The sequence below is a fragment of the Heterodontus francisci genome, chromosome 1 (assembly GCF_036365525.1).
Source record: "Heterodontus francisci isolate sHetFra1 chromosome 1, sHetFra1.hap1, whole genome shotgun sequence".
Classification (NCBI taxonomy): Eukaryota; Metazoa; Chordata; class Chondrichthyes; order Heterodontiformes; family Heterodontidae; genus Heterodontus; species Heterodontus francisci.
Window position 1 is genome coordinate 254,080,435 of NC_090371.1, and position 17,688 is coordinate 254,098,122.

At 39.6% G+C, this 17,688-nt stretch overlaps 1 protein-coding gene across 8 annotated transcripts in view; it reads right to left on the reverse strand.

Moving 5' to 3' along the window:
• Positions 1-17,688, reverse strand: part of gab1 (GRB2-associated binding protein 1) — a 280,867-nt gene that overhangs the window by 3,949 nt on the left and 259,230 nt on the right. For 5 of the 8 annotated variants that reach the window (XM_068043057.1, XM_068043011.1, XM_068043017.1 and 2 more), the window contains 3 exons: positions 9,697-9,786; positions 7,676-7,775; positions 2,916-3,048 (listed from right to left, as the gene is read on the reverse strand). In XM_068043057.1, coding sequence (XP_067899158.1) covers positions 2,916-3,048; positions 7,676-7,775; positions 9,697-9,786 — 323 coding nt within the window. The remainder of the gene's footprint in view (positions 1-2,915; positions 3,049-7,675; positions 7,776-9,696; positions 9,787-17,688) is intronic. The other 3 variants (XM_068043038.1, XM_068043045.1, XM_068043050.1) reach the window with 2 other exon arrangements.

A 17,688-nucleotide genomic window follows, 5' to 3' on the forward strand; every position in this document is an offset into this window, starting at 1 on the left:
GAATCCCCCACTATCAACATCCTGGGGGTTACCATTGACCAGAAACTGAACTGCTGTAGCCATATAAATACCGTGGCTACAAGAACGGGTCAGAGGCTAGGAATCCTGCGGCGAGTAACTCACTTCCCGACTCCCCAAAGCCTGTCCACCATCTACAAGGAACAAGTCAGGAGTGTGATGGAATACTCTCCATTTGCCTGGATGGATGCAGCTGCAACAACACTCAAGAAGCTCAACACTATCCAGGCCAAAGCAGCCCGCTTGATTGGCACCCCATCCACAAACATTCACTCCATCCACCACCGACACACAGTGGCAGCAGTGTGTACCATCTACAAGATGCACTGCAGCAATGCACCAAGGCTCCTTAGCGCCTTCCAAATCCGTGACCTCTAACACCTAGAAGGACAAGGGCAGCAGATACATGGGAACACCACCACCTGCAAGCTCCCCTCCAAGTCACACAACATTCTGACTTGGAACTATATCGCCGTTCCTTCACTGTCATTGGTCAAAATCCTGGAACTCCCTTCCTAACAGCACTGTGGGTGTATCTACCCCACATGGACTGCAGTGGTTCAAGAAGGCAGCTCATCACCACCTTCTCGAGGGCAATTAGGGATTTGCAATAAATGCTGGCCTAGTCAGCGACAACCACATCCCATGAGCGAATAAAAAAAGGATATACTTGCCATGGAAGGACTGCAATGGAGGCTCACCAGACTAATATCTGGGATGGCAGAATTGTCTTATGAGGAAATGTTGCGGAAACTGGGCCTGTATTCTCTAGAGTTTTGAAGAATGAGAGGTGATCTCTTTGAAACTTAGTAAATTCTTACAGGGTGTGACAGGGTAGATGTGGATAGGATGTGTCCTCTGGCTGGTGAGTCTAGAACAAGGCGACAATCTCAGAATAAGGGGATGGCCATTTAAGACTGAGATGAGGAGGAATTTATTTACTCAGAGGTTGGTGGATCTATGGAATTCTCTACCAAAGAGGGCTGTGGAAGCTCAATCATTGAGCATGTTCAAGACAGAAATCAATAGATTTCTGAACACTAATGACATCAAGGATTATGGGGATAGTGGGGAAAAATGGCATAGAGGTAGATGATCACCCATAATCTGTTTGAAGGGTGGAGCAGGCTCGATGGGACAAATGGCCTATTCCTGCTCCTATTTCTTATGATCATGTGATCTACATTAACTCATCTCTGGGAAGTAGCTAGTGTTCGCAGCAGAAACTAAACTTTTCTCCTTGCCTTCTAGGGTGGGAAATCATGCAGAGAGGAGCTCAAATGAGCTTTGTATCCTATTCCAACAGGAAATTAACTGGAGCGACCATCAACACATGACATATTATGATTCTTGATTTGTTCATATTGGATGATAGCTATTACTTCATGAATTCCAAATAAATCTCTGTGGCCAAAAATGAACAAAAATAAATACAATGCTAAATGTGAGTCTTGCAATCTCCCTCCCGCCAGCTGGGGCCTTTTAAAAATATATATTTTAAAGGTTTTATTTCAGATGGAAATATATTATTAGTCTATTTAGAAATTCTACAATATTTAGGCCTCTGATAAAGAATTAAAAACAGTATTTATAGCTCCTTTGGAATATGAACATTACACCTTTTTGTAAGCACATCACTCAAGAGGCATTTTTACCACTTTCCTCTTCCCCCTCCCAGTTCACCTCCTCAGATTCACGTTGCAGTTCTTCACTGAAGTCCTGGATTATATATCCTACCTCAACTAATCCATAAGGAGCAAGAAAGGCTCCCTTCTTTATAAATGAACAAAAGAAAGTATGATGCAAGTTAATACTGATTGCAATTCAGACTCAGATTGCCTATTTGAGAGTCCTATGGTTAGTGCGTTATAGTTACTGAAACACCTCACTGAACATCATTACTATATGTCTAGGATTCTGGACACCTGTAATGTATTTACAATGTGAATTTAATGAGTGCTCAAGGGTGGCTGACTATAAAGAACACTGCTTTACAAAGAAAAGCTTTTTTCATTAAAAAATACAGTCTTACAGAAAAACAGCTGCTTACTGAGATGATAGCTGTCGTCCCAAAATCATCCCACCTCATCGCTTCTGGCCATTCCCTTCCTGATACTTCCCGTTCAATGGGTGTAATAGGAACAGTACAATAGAAGGACTCTTCACTGAAAAGAAATGAAGAAACAGGAAGAAAGGAAATGGTGAAAAAGAAAGGAGAAACCAGAGCAAGCAGAAAGCTTCAGAAAACGCCAAGGAAAAGCCATGATGTGGAACAGCATAGAACCTTAGAAAAGAAATGAGTTGAAGGCAAAACAATACCAAAAAAACTTAATAAAATATGAGAGTACTGGAAAAGGTAACACAGGAGTTTTGATGCCCTGAAAGGAGAAAGAATACAAGTAAGACAACAGATCCTAAAAGGAAGCAAAGAAAGAATGAAGTGTGATTAAAAAAAGAGAGAAATATAAGCAAAATGAGAGAATTCACAGATGATACACGAGGAGTCCTTCCAAATGCATTATTCCAACCTTAGTATTTTGGAACATTATGACAAAATCAATCTCTTTTTGCAAGATCCAAATACAGCATTTACAGACAACTAGATAACCAACATCTTAGCTTTACTTTAGTAACATTAAATGGCCATTCAGTGATACTAAGCCTGAGTTTTCTTTAATAAATTGAATTTTTGTTTTCTTACAGAGGTGTTTAATGAGAAGAATCAAATCAACATATGACCTAAGGTAAAGTCAGAAGGATGATCACCACTGCTGTTAGTTTTGAGTGTGAATGCTTCTAATAGTCTATACCTACATTGCACCATATTCCCAGTTTCTCTGTTGAGTTTACAACATGATAATACTACATTAAAATTGATGAATCTGAACGTTACATACTGGATCGTCTGTGGAGGGAGCAGACTCCATGGCCACGTAGTTCTCCTCACTGTCCTCCTGTGAATCAGTGCTGGAAGCAGTGCTGTGTACGGAGGCTGGTCGGGGATTGACAGGAAACCTGGAGTGGCTGATTCTTAGGGATTATTGGGGGAGGAAAAAAAGCAACAGTCCAAATAGTTACAATTTATGTTCCTCCCATATGCAAGATTACTATTTGCAAAAAATAAAATTGCATGTACACATCCATGGTGAGGCAGTGGACTGCACTGAAGATTTACGAGCAAACCATAAATTATGCTGAACTCATGGCAATATAAAAATCATGCTCAGGTTAATTAATAAAATAAATTGTGTAAATTAATTAGCGTTAAAAGTAGAGATAAGTTTAAATTGGTCCTTTGTTTCCATTGTTAATTAGTCTAATTTTATTGATGTGGTACAGAATGTTTATGTTTGGAACAAAGTCTTCAAATTAATTTTCCAAGTAAAACAGCTTTTGATAATTAGGATTAAATGTTAATTCATGTAAAAATGAAAAAAAGAGATAACAATCCCATAGGACATCAATAGAAAATGAACAACTAGGAGTCATGGGAAAAGAATCATAGCCCACAACTGGGCTTTTTCATGAGTTGCGCCCAATGCCACAAAAAGGTTGGAGTCGTATCCGGCTTCTTGACTTTTGGTCTGCTTATGCTAGATGTTAGGCAAGTAATCACAATAATAGGACAGATGAAAATGTTCAATTTTTAAAATGGGAACTAAACTGAAAATACAGGAAAATACTTCATGGAGGTAACACCATGTGGTACAATTAAACCATTAGGTGGCAGCCTAAGCATAACAGTTGCACCCCCACCTCTGAGTCAGGTCGTGAGTTCAAGCCCCAGTCCAGCATCTTGGGTACATAATTTAGGCTGGCAATTCAGTGCAGCACTGAAGGAGTACTGCACTGTCAGAGGTGCCTTCTTTCTGACAAGATGCTAAACCATGGCCCTGTCTCTCCCCTCAGTTGTAGAAATTGTTCCATGCCACTATTCAAAAGAAGAGGGTAGTTCACCCATTGTGCTGACCTACATTTATCAGTAAACCAACATCATTAAAACAGATGATTTGCAATTTCTCTCTCAGCTACTTGTGTAACCTTGCTGTGTGTCAACTGGCTGCTGTGTTTCCCTACATTTAAACAATTAACGACAATTCAAATATATTTTATTGACTTTGACGTGCTTTGGGATATCCTGAGGCCATGAAAGGTGCTACATCAAATACCAAGTTCTTTCTTTCATTTTAACATGAAACATTGCAAAAAGCTTTTTTTTTAAATTTTCAGTGTCAATTAACAGTAGAAGAAAAGTGTTGAGGCATAGAACACTATTTTTCCAGTCACCTGAAAAAACAAATGTATTACTTTTATTGAAAAGTCCAAATACTGGAACCTTCTCTTTTGCAACAAGGATAAAAAAAAACCTCCAATGCAATGCACCTCAGAGTGTTAAGATTTGGCTCTGTACTAAGTGGTCAACATCAATTGCTCCAATTGAGGGAAAAAAACCAGTCCAAGTTGTCATCAGATTACCTTAGTACACCACCTAGTGGCCAGTTCAAGAACAGTACAGCCAGGAGCCATGCTGCTGATCATCCAACTCACATTTGCAGGTGGCTTGTGATCCAAACAGAAAATAGGGATCAAGAAAATGAAGGTGGCAGACGATTTAAGAAGTGCAAATACCACCAGAAAAATATTCAATGCTTCCATATGCTTTACTCATATTCGATATTGCATAGTCATGGGACTGGAAGTGGTTAGCAAATTCTGCTACCTTGGGTCCACAGTGACAAACAATCTGCCCCTTGATGCAGAGCTCGATACACACATAGGGAAAACAGCTACCACCTTTGGCCGACTTGCGAAACGCACATGGGATAACACCATGCTGACCCTTAGGACCAAGCTGATGGTTTATAAGGCCTGTGTTCTCAGCACCTTGCTGTATGGCTGTGAAACATGGGAGACTTACAGCTACCAGAAAAAAAGCTCAATAATTTCCATCTTCACTGTCTGTAGCACATTATGGGTATATCCTGGCAGGACAAAATCACAAATTTAGCAGTCCTCCCAAAGGCAGAGCTCCCAAGTGTGTTGGCACTAATCAAACAGAGGCGGCTTTGGTGGATCGGACATTCATGAGAATGAAAGATGGTCGCATACCCAAGGACCTTCTGTATGATGAGGTGGCCAAGGCCAGACAACCCAGTGGGGCACCCAAAGCTCCGCTTGAAGGATTCTTGCAATCGTGACATGAAGGCCCTAAATGTTGACTATTGCACCTGAGAGTCACGAGCTGGCGAAAGAGGGAAATGGCGAGATATCCAATGGACTGATGTGAACTACCATGATGACCAGTTGCGAGAGCTGCTTAGCAACGGGCGCCAACGTCAAAAAGAACTCTCAGCGTCACTTGGCAGCTTCATATGTCGCACTTGTGGCAGATCCTGCCTCTCAAGGATTGGCCTTCACAGCCATCAGCAAAGGTGACCAAGAGAAGACACCCCACCTAAATGGATAATTTGCTGCGTGTCCATCATCTTTCGTCGATGGAAGGATGCTAACCAGCACTCATATTCCATAACGTTCAATATTAAATTATCAGTGTCGAATTGGTTACACTCATTTCTATTGATCACAGCCAAAGATTAAACATCAATAATTATCTATTACATGGCAACAGAAACCAATATTGGAAAAAGAATGTTACACACTTTTCTTAAATGCCTCTTTTGGTTTATCAGGAGTTGCTCAGTCTCAACATTAGAGATTCTCATGTTGTGAGATGCAAAAGAATTGTGACTGATGTTTGCCTCACAGAATGTGGGGGTTGCATGCAACACCAATGAATTGGCAGCACATCTGGAACTTAATTTCTGCCCGGGTACATTTCAGTATCAGAGGTCTGACTTCTAAAATATTAAAGACATTTCTTGATGTGAAAATTTCCAAATAGAAATTTCGTGCTCAAAATGATTCAACAATTTTCAAGGATTCACATTCATAATCCTTATAACCAGTATCTCCTCTTTATCTCTTCTTTCAGCTCGATTTAGCCCCAGTCAGCCTACATCCCACACTCCAGCCCCAACCCAACCCCTCAAGCAAGGTGTTGGAAGCAAAATGAAAGGCAGCTTTACTATCCATAGCCATGTTGGTCAGTAGCTGTTACACAACTAGGTTAGAAAGACTGAAAAAGCATACACTCATCATCGGTGGTGGACTTGAGAATGCATTGATATACTTTAATGAATATATTTTAAACATTTTTTTAAAAAACCCAAGCTAAACTCCCAAAATCGACTAAATTTGGTGGAATCTAACATTGTGGCCAAGTCCAAAATAAATTAATTTGTGAAGAAGCCAATGTATAAATCAACCAATTAATATTTTAAGCACAATCTTCAAGCATAGCAGCCTTTGCACTGATACTGACTGAAAATGCAACTTATACGTAATGCATCTAAAACAGGAACATTTCTTCAAAAGAAAGAGTGAACACATGGGGACTTGCAGATCTGTTACTGTTAATCTCTATGAAGAATGCCTTTAATCTGAAAGATAACAACTGGATTTATGCATGTAATCAAAGCCATTAAACGTTTCAGAACTAGGCTTTTTCCAGTAAGTGTCTTGATGCATTTCTGTGCAGTATGCTGCAAAATCAACCACAAAGTGGCACAAACAAGCTCCAGCTTGCAAGGATTACATTCTTTCAGCTGACATTCAAGCCAATTGCCACAAATAGACTGTGGTGTTTGTTTTGTTGTTAGAGCGGTGCAAGTTTTTGTTCCTGTAGAACAGGGTGCGGACCAGTAAATTGAACGCTCTTACAATACTGTGCCATGTTTATACCACAGAACTCAATCAGGGATCAGTTAACAATTTTGCTGAGTTACCGTTTTTAAAATCAATATTTATAGGATAAACATGAAGGGACTGGTAATTTATAGCCTTCCAGCAAAAAAAAACACAATGCCACAATTAACAGCATACAACTCCAAAGCCTTAAGTGAAAAATAATCTAATAGAACTTTACATATTAACTTAAATAAAGCAAAATCTGTTCTTTAAACTTAATGCATTTAATTTTAATTGTTTTGGTGGAATCTATGCTCCAGAATAGAGTTGTATATCAAGAACACAATGGAAGAACAAGGAGAGATTTTTTTTTGCTAACCTTGCAGTATGGATTATATCAGTTGAGGATGAAAAATCCAGGTCAGTTGGCAAATAATGTGGGAAAGTCGGAATCGGATTCAAATTGTTGTTAGACCCTAGACCTGAACAGGAGATAACCTGAAAGGCCAACAGAATAGGAAGTTTGTGCTCGGTGTGCTGCGGGGGCGGCGGGGGGGAGGGGGCAATACAAGTCAGTAGACAGAGCTCAGTTTAATCTAGCAAGAGAGATCCAGATGGAATGTCAGCTTGACACAGCCAGAATGGGAAGCTTGAGTTTCTGGTTAATTTTGTTACAATTGCCATGCTGACTTTAGGTAACTCCTGCTTTGTGCCTTATTACAGTGCCCTGCAGTTGAAACCTTTAAAATGCCATAAACAATAAAACACATAATTAATGCATAGTCAGGAAGGATATTACTTAACTGATTTCATCCAAAGCCTGTTGAACAAATGCAATGACAAAAAAATGCTACCCATAACAGATAATAATAATAATAATAATAATAATAAGCAACAGTTAATGACTTACTCTCTGGTAAAGGTTTTGGTCACTGGTGATCTGACTGGAGCTAATTCCTGCAATTCTTCAAATTCAGATAAAGGTTTAATTTCCAATGGAGCAGGTTTAACTGTGGTACAAAAAGTGCACATGAATGTAGTTGTTGCATAAAAAGTGAGGAAATTGCTGTGTGTCATTATTTTACATATAGCGTACCAAATATTAAACAGAGCTGGTGGCATTTTTGCTTTTTTTAAAACTAGAAAATCATTTAAAACTGGAAAAGTATATATATTGTAACTAATATTGCAGACAGATATTAACTGGCATTAATGGGTCCTTTGAAAATACTCTCCATTAAACACGCCAAAGATTTGATTTCAAATATATTTGACTAAGAACGTTCAACTGTGGTTTGCGCTCTGGGACTCTCAGTGGATCATTATTGTAACCACTGGAAAATCACTTGGCAACATAGAGGACATAGCTAATTCTCAGAAAGTATGGGAAAAGAAGAAATGTGGTTTCTCTGCCCCACCTCTCCCCCCAAGCACCCCCCCGAAAGAAAACAGATCAAGATCTGTTAAAACACGTGACATTACGTTTGCTTAACATCCATCTCAGCTTCTCATAGGTTCGCATGCCAAATGTAGTTAGTTTAAGAAAATTCTTTTGTTGAATATTTGCTACTGAATATGGACGACAGCACAAAACTAGAATTGACGAAATTGACAGAGGTCAATTGACAGAGGACAGAACTTGTCAGTGTTACCTCAGCTAAACAAAGTTGGCTGCAAACCAGCGAGGAAATTTAATGATGTAGCTGCACTAATTAGAAACAGCGAGCATTTGGTCTCCCAATCCCAATATCAAGTGTTGCAAATAGCCCGTCCTATGCATAAGGCGCTGATTTTACAAGGCAGCACAAACGGTGGGGAGCTTCACTGGCCAGCAGTGTTCACCAGAAACTCAGGCACACAGGACCAGTGATTTTCTATCCTTTCATTTGAAATGTTGGAAAACTGTGGGCAACACACACCTGAATTTCCAAAGTGTGCTACTGGCCAATGAGACTCACTTCTAATAGCAGAGATTCAAAATCTGCCCTAATGTGTCAATCACACAGTCAAGTTAAAAATACTAATCCTTTGAGTTCTGTTAAAGCACAAACAATTTTCTGGAATTACTGAATGACAGTTGTGTTGAACTTGAGAGGAACACACCAAACCAAATATTTTTTGTTAAAAACATTTCCAAAAACACACCAAATTTTTAAAATTATTTTGCTAGCTTTTTCTTTATTGTCTGCTAATAAAAGGCTTGGAAAAGATAAAGCTGCAGATGAATCTGTCTTCTTGTCCTAATGGTAGAAGACTAGAGATTTATGAGGCAGATTGCTATTAGTTGTTCAAGGAACAAAACTACTTCCATTTGTGGTTTTTACTTGTATATAGTTTTCTTCATGTTAGAATTGTTAATTGCTTAACAATACACAGAAGGCTAATCTAATAGGGTTCTAAAAATATTCTCTACAACGTTTTATTACGCTGTAGCTTTTCTGCATACTCTCATTTGGACGGCAGAGGCCACTCTAAACAAAGTTTGCCTTTTATTCTTAAGTTCTCCTCAGATCAGGGTATGAAGCTGCTACACAATAGTTCTCTTTCACTCAGTATCCAAATAGTGTGTAATTAAGTTGTCAGTCAACTCTGCTTTCAAGGTTACAACTGAACCACTTACTGATTATAAAGTTAAACCCTTTTTTTCAATTGGGGAAATAGCAACCAGATAAGCTGCAAATATTTTACAAGTGTAGACAGGGATCATAAATAGTACATTTCATGAATTAATCAGGAATATTTAGCCATTGTATAAAGGTATCAAAAAGTATAAAACAAACCTAAAATGTTGAGGTATCATGCCTACTGATCAATTGAACAAAAATGCAACATGTTGATGGGAGAGTTAATTGCACAGTACTGATCATTACTGAAAGTTTAGTCAGTTAAAGTTCCAAGCCATCTTAATAGAGCATGCCGAACATTACCTACCCTTGTGTCGTCTTGGAGTAAAGTCACCTATGGTTTGAGTATCAGTTCGTTCTAAAACAGGTTTAGCTCTTAATATTTTAGGACTTTGACCTAATTGATGAGAAAAGAAGACTCTTCGGTTATAATTTTTCTCTGTAAAATTGCTGTGCAATGTTGGGCTTTTAGAATGGCCAAAATTGCAAGTGCAAGTGTTAACCAGCCGAGCAAAAGCGATACATGTACCTCTGGCTGATCAGCCAGTCCTCACCATGCTCATGCTGGAGGCTCAAAGCATCATTTATTTTGTTAGTTAGAGGAGCAAAAAGCCACAGCATGCATGTGTCCTGAGGTGGAGGAAAGCAATTAGTGCAGAATCTTTCCCAAGAGCATAGACAAACTTTCTATAACCAAGCAAATAGAACCCCTCTGTCACAACCACCTTAAAAGACATATTTCCTCCTACCCACTGCTTTTTCCAAGGCACACAGGTTTGCACCTCCACAGACATTACCTGCCCTCAGATGCCTTCCTCAAGTAGCCATTTTACATATGAGAATCTGAACAGTAAACAACTTTATGTGAGGGAGAAGGACAGCACACTCTAACCTGATCCTATCCTCAGCTGACATACACATGTTCTAGCAGGATTTGCTGGATAGCAATCAATCAGTTATGGGAAGAGTGACTAACTTTTGCCTAGCCAGACAAATTTATTTTTATTTTTAAAAACACCCAGAGAGGGGGCTGCTGGAGCTGAGAAATGGAACGCTTTCCATTTCAGACAGTCACCATCATCAGCAGGCACTTCCATGCATGGTTAGATGCAGAGTATAGCTTCCTCTGCTGCATCCCATCAACGTGCTCAGCTCTAACTTATGAAAAATTTCCATTTTACCAGTATGATGTATTTAAATTTTCCATACTGGCCATCCCATAGTCTGAATAATGTGAATGATTGCCAATTTGATATTCAATTAAGTTGGAACAGTCTTTACATAAATTAACTCAGGAATGCAACATAAAAATCTATATTCCAAGCAAATCTTAACCTTTATCTCCTATCCTCCATTCCATCAGTCGCTTCCAATAAACAGCTTCAGTCCTCTGTAGTTGCTTTAGCAAACAAAGCCTGTTGGAGACATCATGACTTCTGAAAGCCACATCCTCAATTTCAGCCATTACCTCAATCTTTCAAATTACATGGGAAACAAACCACATTTATCATTGGTGATACTGTACTCAAAACGAAAATTAAACTACTTTCTTACAAAGCCTTCATTGCTTTCCTTAGCAAGTGGCCAAGTACTCAATTCCCATGAACAGTGATGATATCAAGCCCAAGGATGGCTGGAGACTCAAATTTGTCTCGCTCAGTTGTGCAAAGGAAAGGTTAGTTCTTTGTGAGCTACTGAGTAAAGCACTATGTGGAACAGAAGCTTCATTCTCAGAGGGAAGGAAGAATAGACTTGCCCTCCTTGAACTGTGCAGCCAGGATTTCCCAACTGCTTAGTGAAGCTATCCAGCAAACAAGTGAGCCCTGCAGAGGTTTCCCCAATGTAGAGAAGACTGTATTGTGAGCAACAAATGCAGTATGCTAAATTGAAAGTAGTACAAACAAATTGCCTTTGGGACCCAGACAGTGAGAAGGGAGGAGATAAAGGGCCAGGTGTTGCATCTCTTGCACTTGCATGGGAAGGAGTCGTGGTCAGTGAAGGTGGTGTTGGGGATGATAGAGGATCCCCCTGCCCTCTCCTTTCAGCATTCTGAAGGGGTTGTTCCCTCCACAACACCCTGGTCCACTTCGCAATCACTTGTACATGGCCATATACTCTATCCGCTGTTCACAAATCTCTACATTGGGGAGACCAAACACAGATTGGGTGACCACTTTGTGGAACACCTCCATTCAGTCCAGAAGTGTGACCCTGAACTTCCAATCACCTGTCATTTTAATTCTCCATTCCACTCTGACCTCTGTCCTTGGCCACTTACATTGGTTCTAATGAAGCTCAACGTAAGCTCGAGGAACTGCATCTCATCTTTGGATTGGGTACTTTGCAGCCTTCCATACTCAACAATGAGTTCAACAATTTCAGAACATAACCACTGCCCCATGTTTGGGGGGGGGGGGGGGGGGTGCAGCAGTTGTTGATAATGATTCTGCTTTTCTCATTTACAGCTCCTCTAGACCCATCTTTTGTTTCTTTACTTGTCTCCTTACCATCCCCTTTTGCCTAGCACCATCATCTCTTTTGCCATTTAGTCACTCCTGCCTTTCACCCTATCACAGACCTTCCTTTTTCCTACCTCCCCTTTCCCTGCCTCCGTACTTGCTTAAAACCTGGTGCATCTCTAACTCTTTCCAGTCTGAAGAAGGATCATCAACCTGAAATGTTAACTTTATTTCTCTCCACAGATACTGCCAGACCCCGAGTATTTCCAGCATTTTCTGTTTTTAATTCAGATTTCCAGCAGCTGCAGTATGTTGCTTTTGTAATAGATTTACTGTGATGTTCTCCATGGCCATATAGGCTGCTGACACTAGCCATTCAGCTGAAGGAAGGTAATGTCTACGGAGTAATGACTCTATCAGTAGAGAGATCGGGGAAAAATTGACATGAAAAAGAAATCAACTCTGTGCAACCAACTGAAAGTACAGGCTACACTTCACTCTCTCTCTCACACACACACACGACTCAGGGCTGTTAACTCAGCTCAAGAATCAAATCCTTGAATGGACGAAGTGTAAATGCCCCAATAATGCTGCTGGTCTGCTCTACAGATGGATTAAAAAAAAATCTATTTCCAGATGCATTAACAAATACTACGTGTACAATTCTTATAACTGTAGGTACAATGAAGGAAAGGTTTTGAAGTGTAATTGCACTGATCTCCATGTCAGCCTCCATTCCAATAAGTGTCAAATTAAGAGCCACCCCAAGGTGGCTCTGTTTTTTTTGCCAATATCAATTCAGAACTTAAAAGATTGGTGAAAATTATAGTAACAGCAGTCATATTCTGGCCAATTTCAGGATATTTTATATATCCATGCTATTATATTCTTCTACAATACTTCAAAAGTTGCTACTGAAGTGCATGTGCATTAATATATAGGTTTCGTACAAAACTAATCAGAATAAGTCATTCATGCTAATGAAATCCATTTGGATCAGCACTGAAAACAGGAACAACAGCATCTATGGAGCCAATTCTTTTCCCTCTTGCCTTTCTAGAATGAAAGCTAATTAAGATTATTCTACAGAAATGCAAAGTGAAAGTACTCGATATCCTCTCACTAATTTCCACATAATGTGGGTAAGTGTGGCTGCAATGTTACTGGAGTTAAGCAAAGATGTTTTCCTAGAAAACTACAGATTCCCCATGTTGATTATACATCAATGACTGGAGATCAAATGTCATTCAGGGGCTTATTTACAAGAGAACTTTGCCATTAGCCATTTCTTTCAGCCCTATGGTTCAGTGGTCTTGCTTCTGCCTTGTTGACAGCAAGACCCATGCTGTTAAGGAGCACTTTTACATTGTGTCCCATGTTATTCTGGGGTTGCCTTGTTGCTACTTCCATGTTGATGGTGGTTTGGTGGTGAATGCTCTGACAGGTACAGACTCAGGGACCCTAAATGATAATGTTGCAATTTTAATGAACACTAGTAGCTGCAAAGATATATGTTTGCTTTAAGCTTCCTTAGGGATTTCTGACTTCAGACTGTAGCTTTGGTGAAAACCCTATTTACATGCATAGATTGGATTCCTGCTGAACTGCCACTAAGTTACAATGATGGACCAAGAGAAAGCCCAGAGGTAATTTCTGGTGATTGTTTTTAAGTAAATATTTCACCATCCATCTCTCAGTCAACAGTTCAGAGTATTTTTTATTTATTGCCTGTTCTTTTCAAGTCCTTTTAAAGATAGCCCTGTACTAAGTAGTCTGGATTTTGTCTATCTCCTCACTTATTCCATTTCCAAGTGTTTCACTCTTGCTGCTTCAGCTGGTGTGAAAGATCAGTTCAGGGAGATTTTCTTCCCCAGAAGTATATAGCTAGCCACTTCCCTCCAATAATACATCCACTATCAAAACTTGCAGAGGGTGCGTAGGAGAAAAAGTGCTGCATTAATCTTGATCCCACTGCACAATGTCATGAATTGACTGTCTTTCTCAGATGGCTGCATTTTTCGTTTTCTCTGATTAAAGTCAATATTAAGGACAGTGGATTGGGACACTCATCTCATCTCTGCGGCATGGACAAGAATCCAGCCCAGAATGATGAGCGGAAAGTCCCCTCTCTCTGCTGCTTGTAAGGGCCTATGTGAAATAAGTTTGGTGAGTCTCACACAGTTTCTAGTGGGGACTGGATCTCCTAAAGAAAATTAGCAACATATTGATACCAAATGAGAAAACAATGAAATGATTAGTGTGGATGTGGAAAAAAAAATCAGTGCACTCTTTGGAGTTTGAGGTTAAAGTACATTGTTGGGACAGAGTGGAAGGAGCTTTCTTCTGATTTGGTCCACGTTATATACTTGACCTGAGAATAGCTGAATCCACCACCAAGTGCCACAAGTGGAAGTGGTTAATTCCCTAAGACTGTACAACAATATACATAACACCTTTAACATAGTAAAACATCCAAAAGTTTCACAGAAGCTGTAATCAGACAAGGTATATCCTCTTACATTGACAAGCACAAAAACATTAACAAAACTCATACGCTCCTCTATCAGCCTGCTCATTAAAAATAGGAACAAATCAATCTAGGTAAAACTTTCAGAAAATAGTGTTCACAAAGTTCCTTCACCAGGTTACCATGAACTCTCAACTGCTGAAACTCTGCTTCAAAAAACAAAAATGATTTCCATTACATTTTCCCAATAATGCTTTTGTATTTCTACCATGGAAACCTCTCCTATGCATTAAAAATGAAACATGACAATCTGAATCTGCAGTGTTATGGGTAAGTATTCCTGTAAGTGCTATTGATTCCACTGAGCAATTGCATTTCAGGAGGCAAAGATCAGCACAATTGCACATCATTGCTAACCACAACACATATATACCTAATAAATACAATTTATCCCCAAGGCAAAAATGCCATTAGAAATATGTAATTTTTTTAAAAAAAGCCATGCCACACATTAAAGATTATAAAATAAAGTACTGATCTTGCTTAGTCTGGTCTTCATTAGGAAACAATTACTATCTAGGAAATCTAGATTTCACTCTGTCTGGTTGACAGTACCATAAGCAATGCCAACTGGCAGCATTTGCTCTTGAGAAACATCAACCATTTGAGGATGCGGTTTTCTATCATAGTCATCTGCATGGCTTCAACAAAATTTACAGGGAACATGGTGGATGAGGAAAAGAGAATTTCAGACACTCCCTCCCATGTATTTTCTCAAAATTTCTACAAAATTTACATTATTTACATAATTCTGAAATCCAAACAATGTGGATGCTCGACAATTAATTCCACTCATGAAGCTACTTTTTTCCACTCTTCCAAGTCTACACAGGAACTTGATAACTCATGAGCTTCTCATTATTAATAAAAACAGAAAGTGCTGGAAATACTCAGCAGGTCAGGCAGCATCTATGGAGAGAGAAGCAGAATTTACGTTTCAGGTCTGTGACCTTTCATCAGAACTGGCAAAGGTTAGAAAAGAATTAGGTTTAAGCAAGTGAAAGAGGGGTTGGTGGGGAAGAGACTAAAAGGGAAGGTGTGTTATAGGGCAGGAGGTGGTGTAATACCTGTCGTTTTACGTTCTCTCTCCTCACCATCCAAGGCCCAAAAAACTCCTTCCAGGTGAAGCAGCGATTTACTTGTACTTCTTTCAATTTATTATACTGTATTCGCTCCTCACAATGTGGTCGCCTCTATATTGGGGAGGCCAAATGCAGATTGGGTGACCGCTTTGCGGAACACTTCCGCTCAGTTCGAAAGCATGACCCCGAGCTTCCTGTTGCTTTCCATTTCAACATTAACCACCCCCCCTCACCCCCCGTTCTCATGCCCACATTTCTGTCCTTGACCTGCTGCAGTATTCCAGTGATCATCATCACAAGCTCAAGAAGCAGCACCTGATCTTTCAATGAGGCACTCTACAGCCTTGCAGACTCAACCTTGAGTTCAACAATGTCAGAGCATAACACAAAAACAAGAAATGCTGGAATCACTCAGCAGGTCTGGCAGCATCTGCGGAAAGAGAAGCAGAGTTAACGTTTCGGGTCAGCGACCCTTCTTCGGAAGAAGGGTCACTGACCCGAAACGTTAACTCTGCTTCTCTTTCCACAGATGCTGCCAGACCTGCTGAGTGATTCCAGCATTTCTTGTTTTTGTGTCAGATTTCCAGCATCCGCAGTATTTTGCTTTTAATGTCAGAGCATGACTGGCCTTTTTTATTTATTTTTTTTATTTTATAACCATGTTTTAAACATGTTTTTTCATGTGGACAGAGCTGCTCATTATTCTGCCATTAACACTCTCTCTGGACTAATGCTTTGTCTTTCGCCACAAGCATTAACACACTCTTTGCCTTTATCCCAGGAGAGCTTTGTTATTTAATCTCTCCTGCCCTCTACCCTATCACACACTTTCCCTGTTCTCTTCTCCACCAAATCACCCCCCTCACTTGCTTAAAACCTAATTCTTTTCCAAGCTTTGCCAGTTCTGATAAAAGGTCACAGACCTGAAATGCTAACTCTTCTCTCCACAGATGCTGCCTGACCTGCTGAGTGTTTCCAGCACTTTCTGTTTTTATTTCAGATTTCCAGCATCTGCAGTATTTTACTTTTATTTTAGCTTTTTATTATTATTTAACATTGCAAAAATACAACCAATTTACAAACACAAACCCAGGTGCCACAATATCAAAAAACCACAAATATCAGTTGTAGTAACAATGCAAAATAACAAATTTTCAGTGTCTTTCAATCTATGTGGCAAGGTAAGTCACTGAACATTACAGATCAGGCATTTATCATGATATCAAATATGGTCACAAACCAATATTTAATATACATTCAGAGCAAAAATAAAGTACAATTCTATTTGGAATTTTGTCTTATAAAGGACCTGTCAGACAATTATCTGACATTTCCAACAAATTCTTAAGCACCCTAACACTATTCTTTAAAAGATGATTGCTTTCTGCCACTGCAGCAATGTAATTCAGGCTCTGTGACAGCACATGCAAATTTGCTTTCAATATACAAAGTTTATTTTCAACCTACAATCAGATTACTGGGTTGGAATACTCTGTACTTCTATAGGGGTGCATTATACCTCAAAGGGTGGTGGTGACATCACCTGCCCTCTGTAATCACCAGCACCACATCCAACACTCTAACAGTCTAATACTCGGAGCAGCATGTGTGCTACAAGACGAGGAGCGCTAACTGCATGGAAGCAAAGGATGAAGAAAGGACAGGGGGTAGAAAAGTGCTTTAAGCAGATTATTCAAGTAATATTCTTCAAAGTTTAATATGCATATATTGTCACTAGGATCACAGTGAAAGATAACAAGTAATATTTGTACTGTGAGCACTTGAACCACGACAAACAACCAGCAATGCCAGTGTAAGTTTTGTCTTTCCGAACTTTGGTTACATTGAGAAGCATTTTTAGCTGTAAAGCACCAGGGCCAAGCGTTGAGGTGGGAGCAACCCAAGGTGCCGAACTTTCAATAGGAAATACATTCCCAGAAGAGTGATTTGCTTTCCCCTCCCTATAATTATTGGCACCAAGATGCAAAATGCGCCTAGTGACAACAGTGATGCAATAAACTTCAATTCATTTCCTAATGAAACATTAAAAATCATTTTTATACATTACTTTAATGCAAGTATTGTTAAAATTAACCCAAGGTCTTAGCAGCAAATGCAATGTGATATTTGAGTACAAACTCAGCTAGTAGCATCCTCTACCAGTGACAGCTATATGATAAAAGAAAGCATTTTGCAGCAAGGTGTACTTAAAGCCCAGGTACAAGAGCACA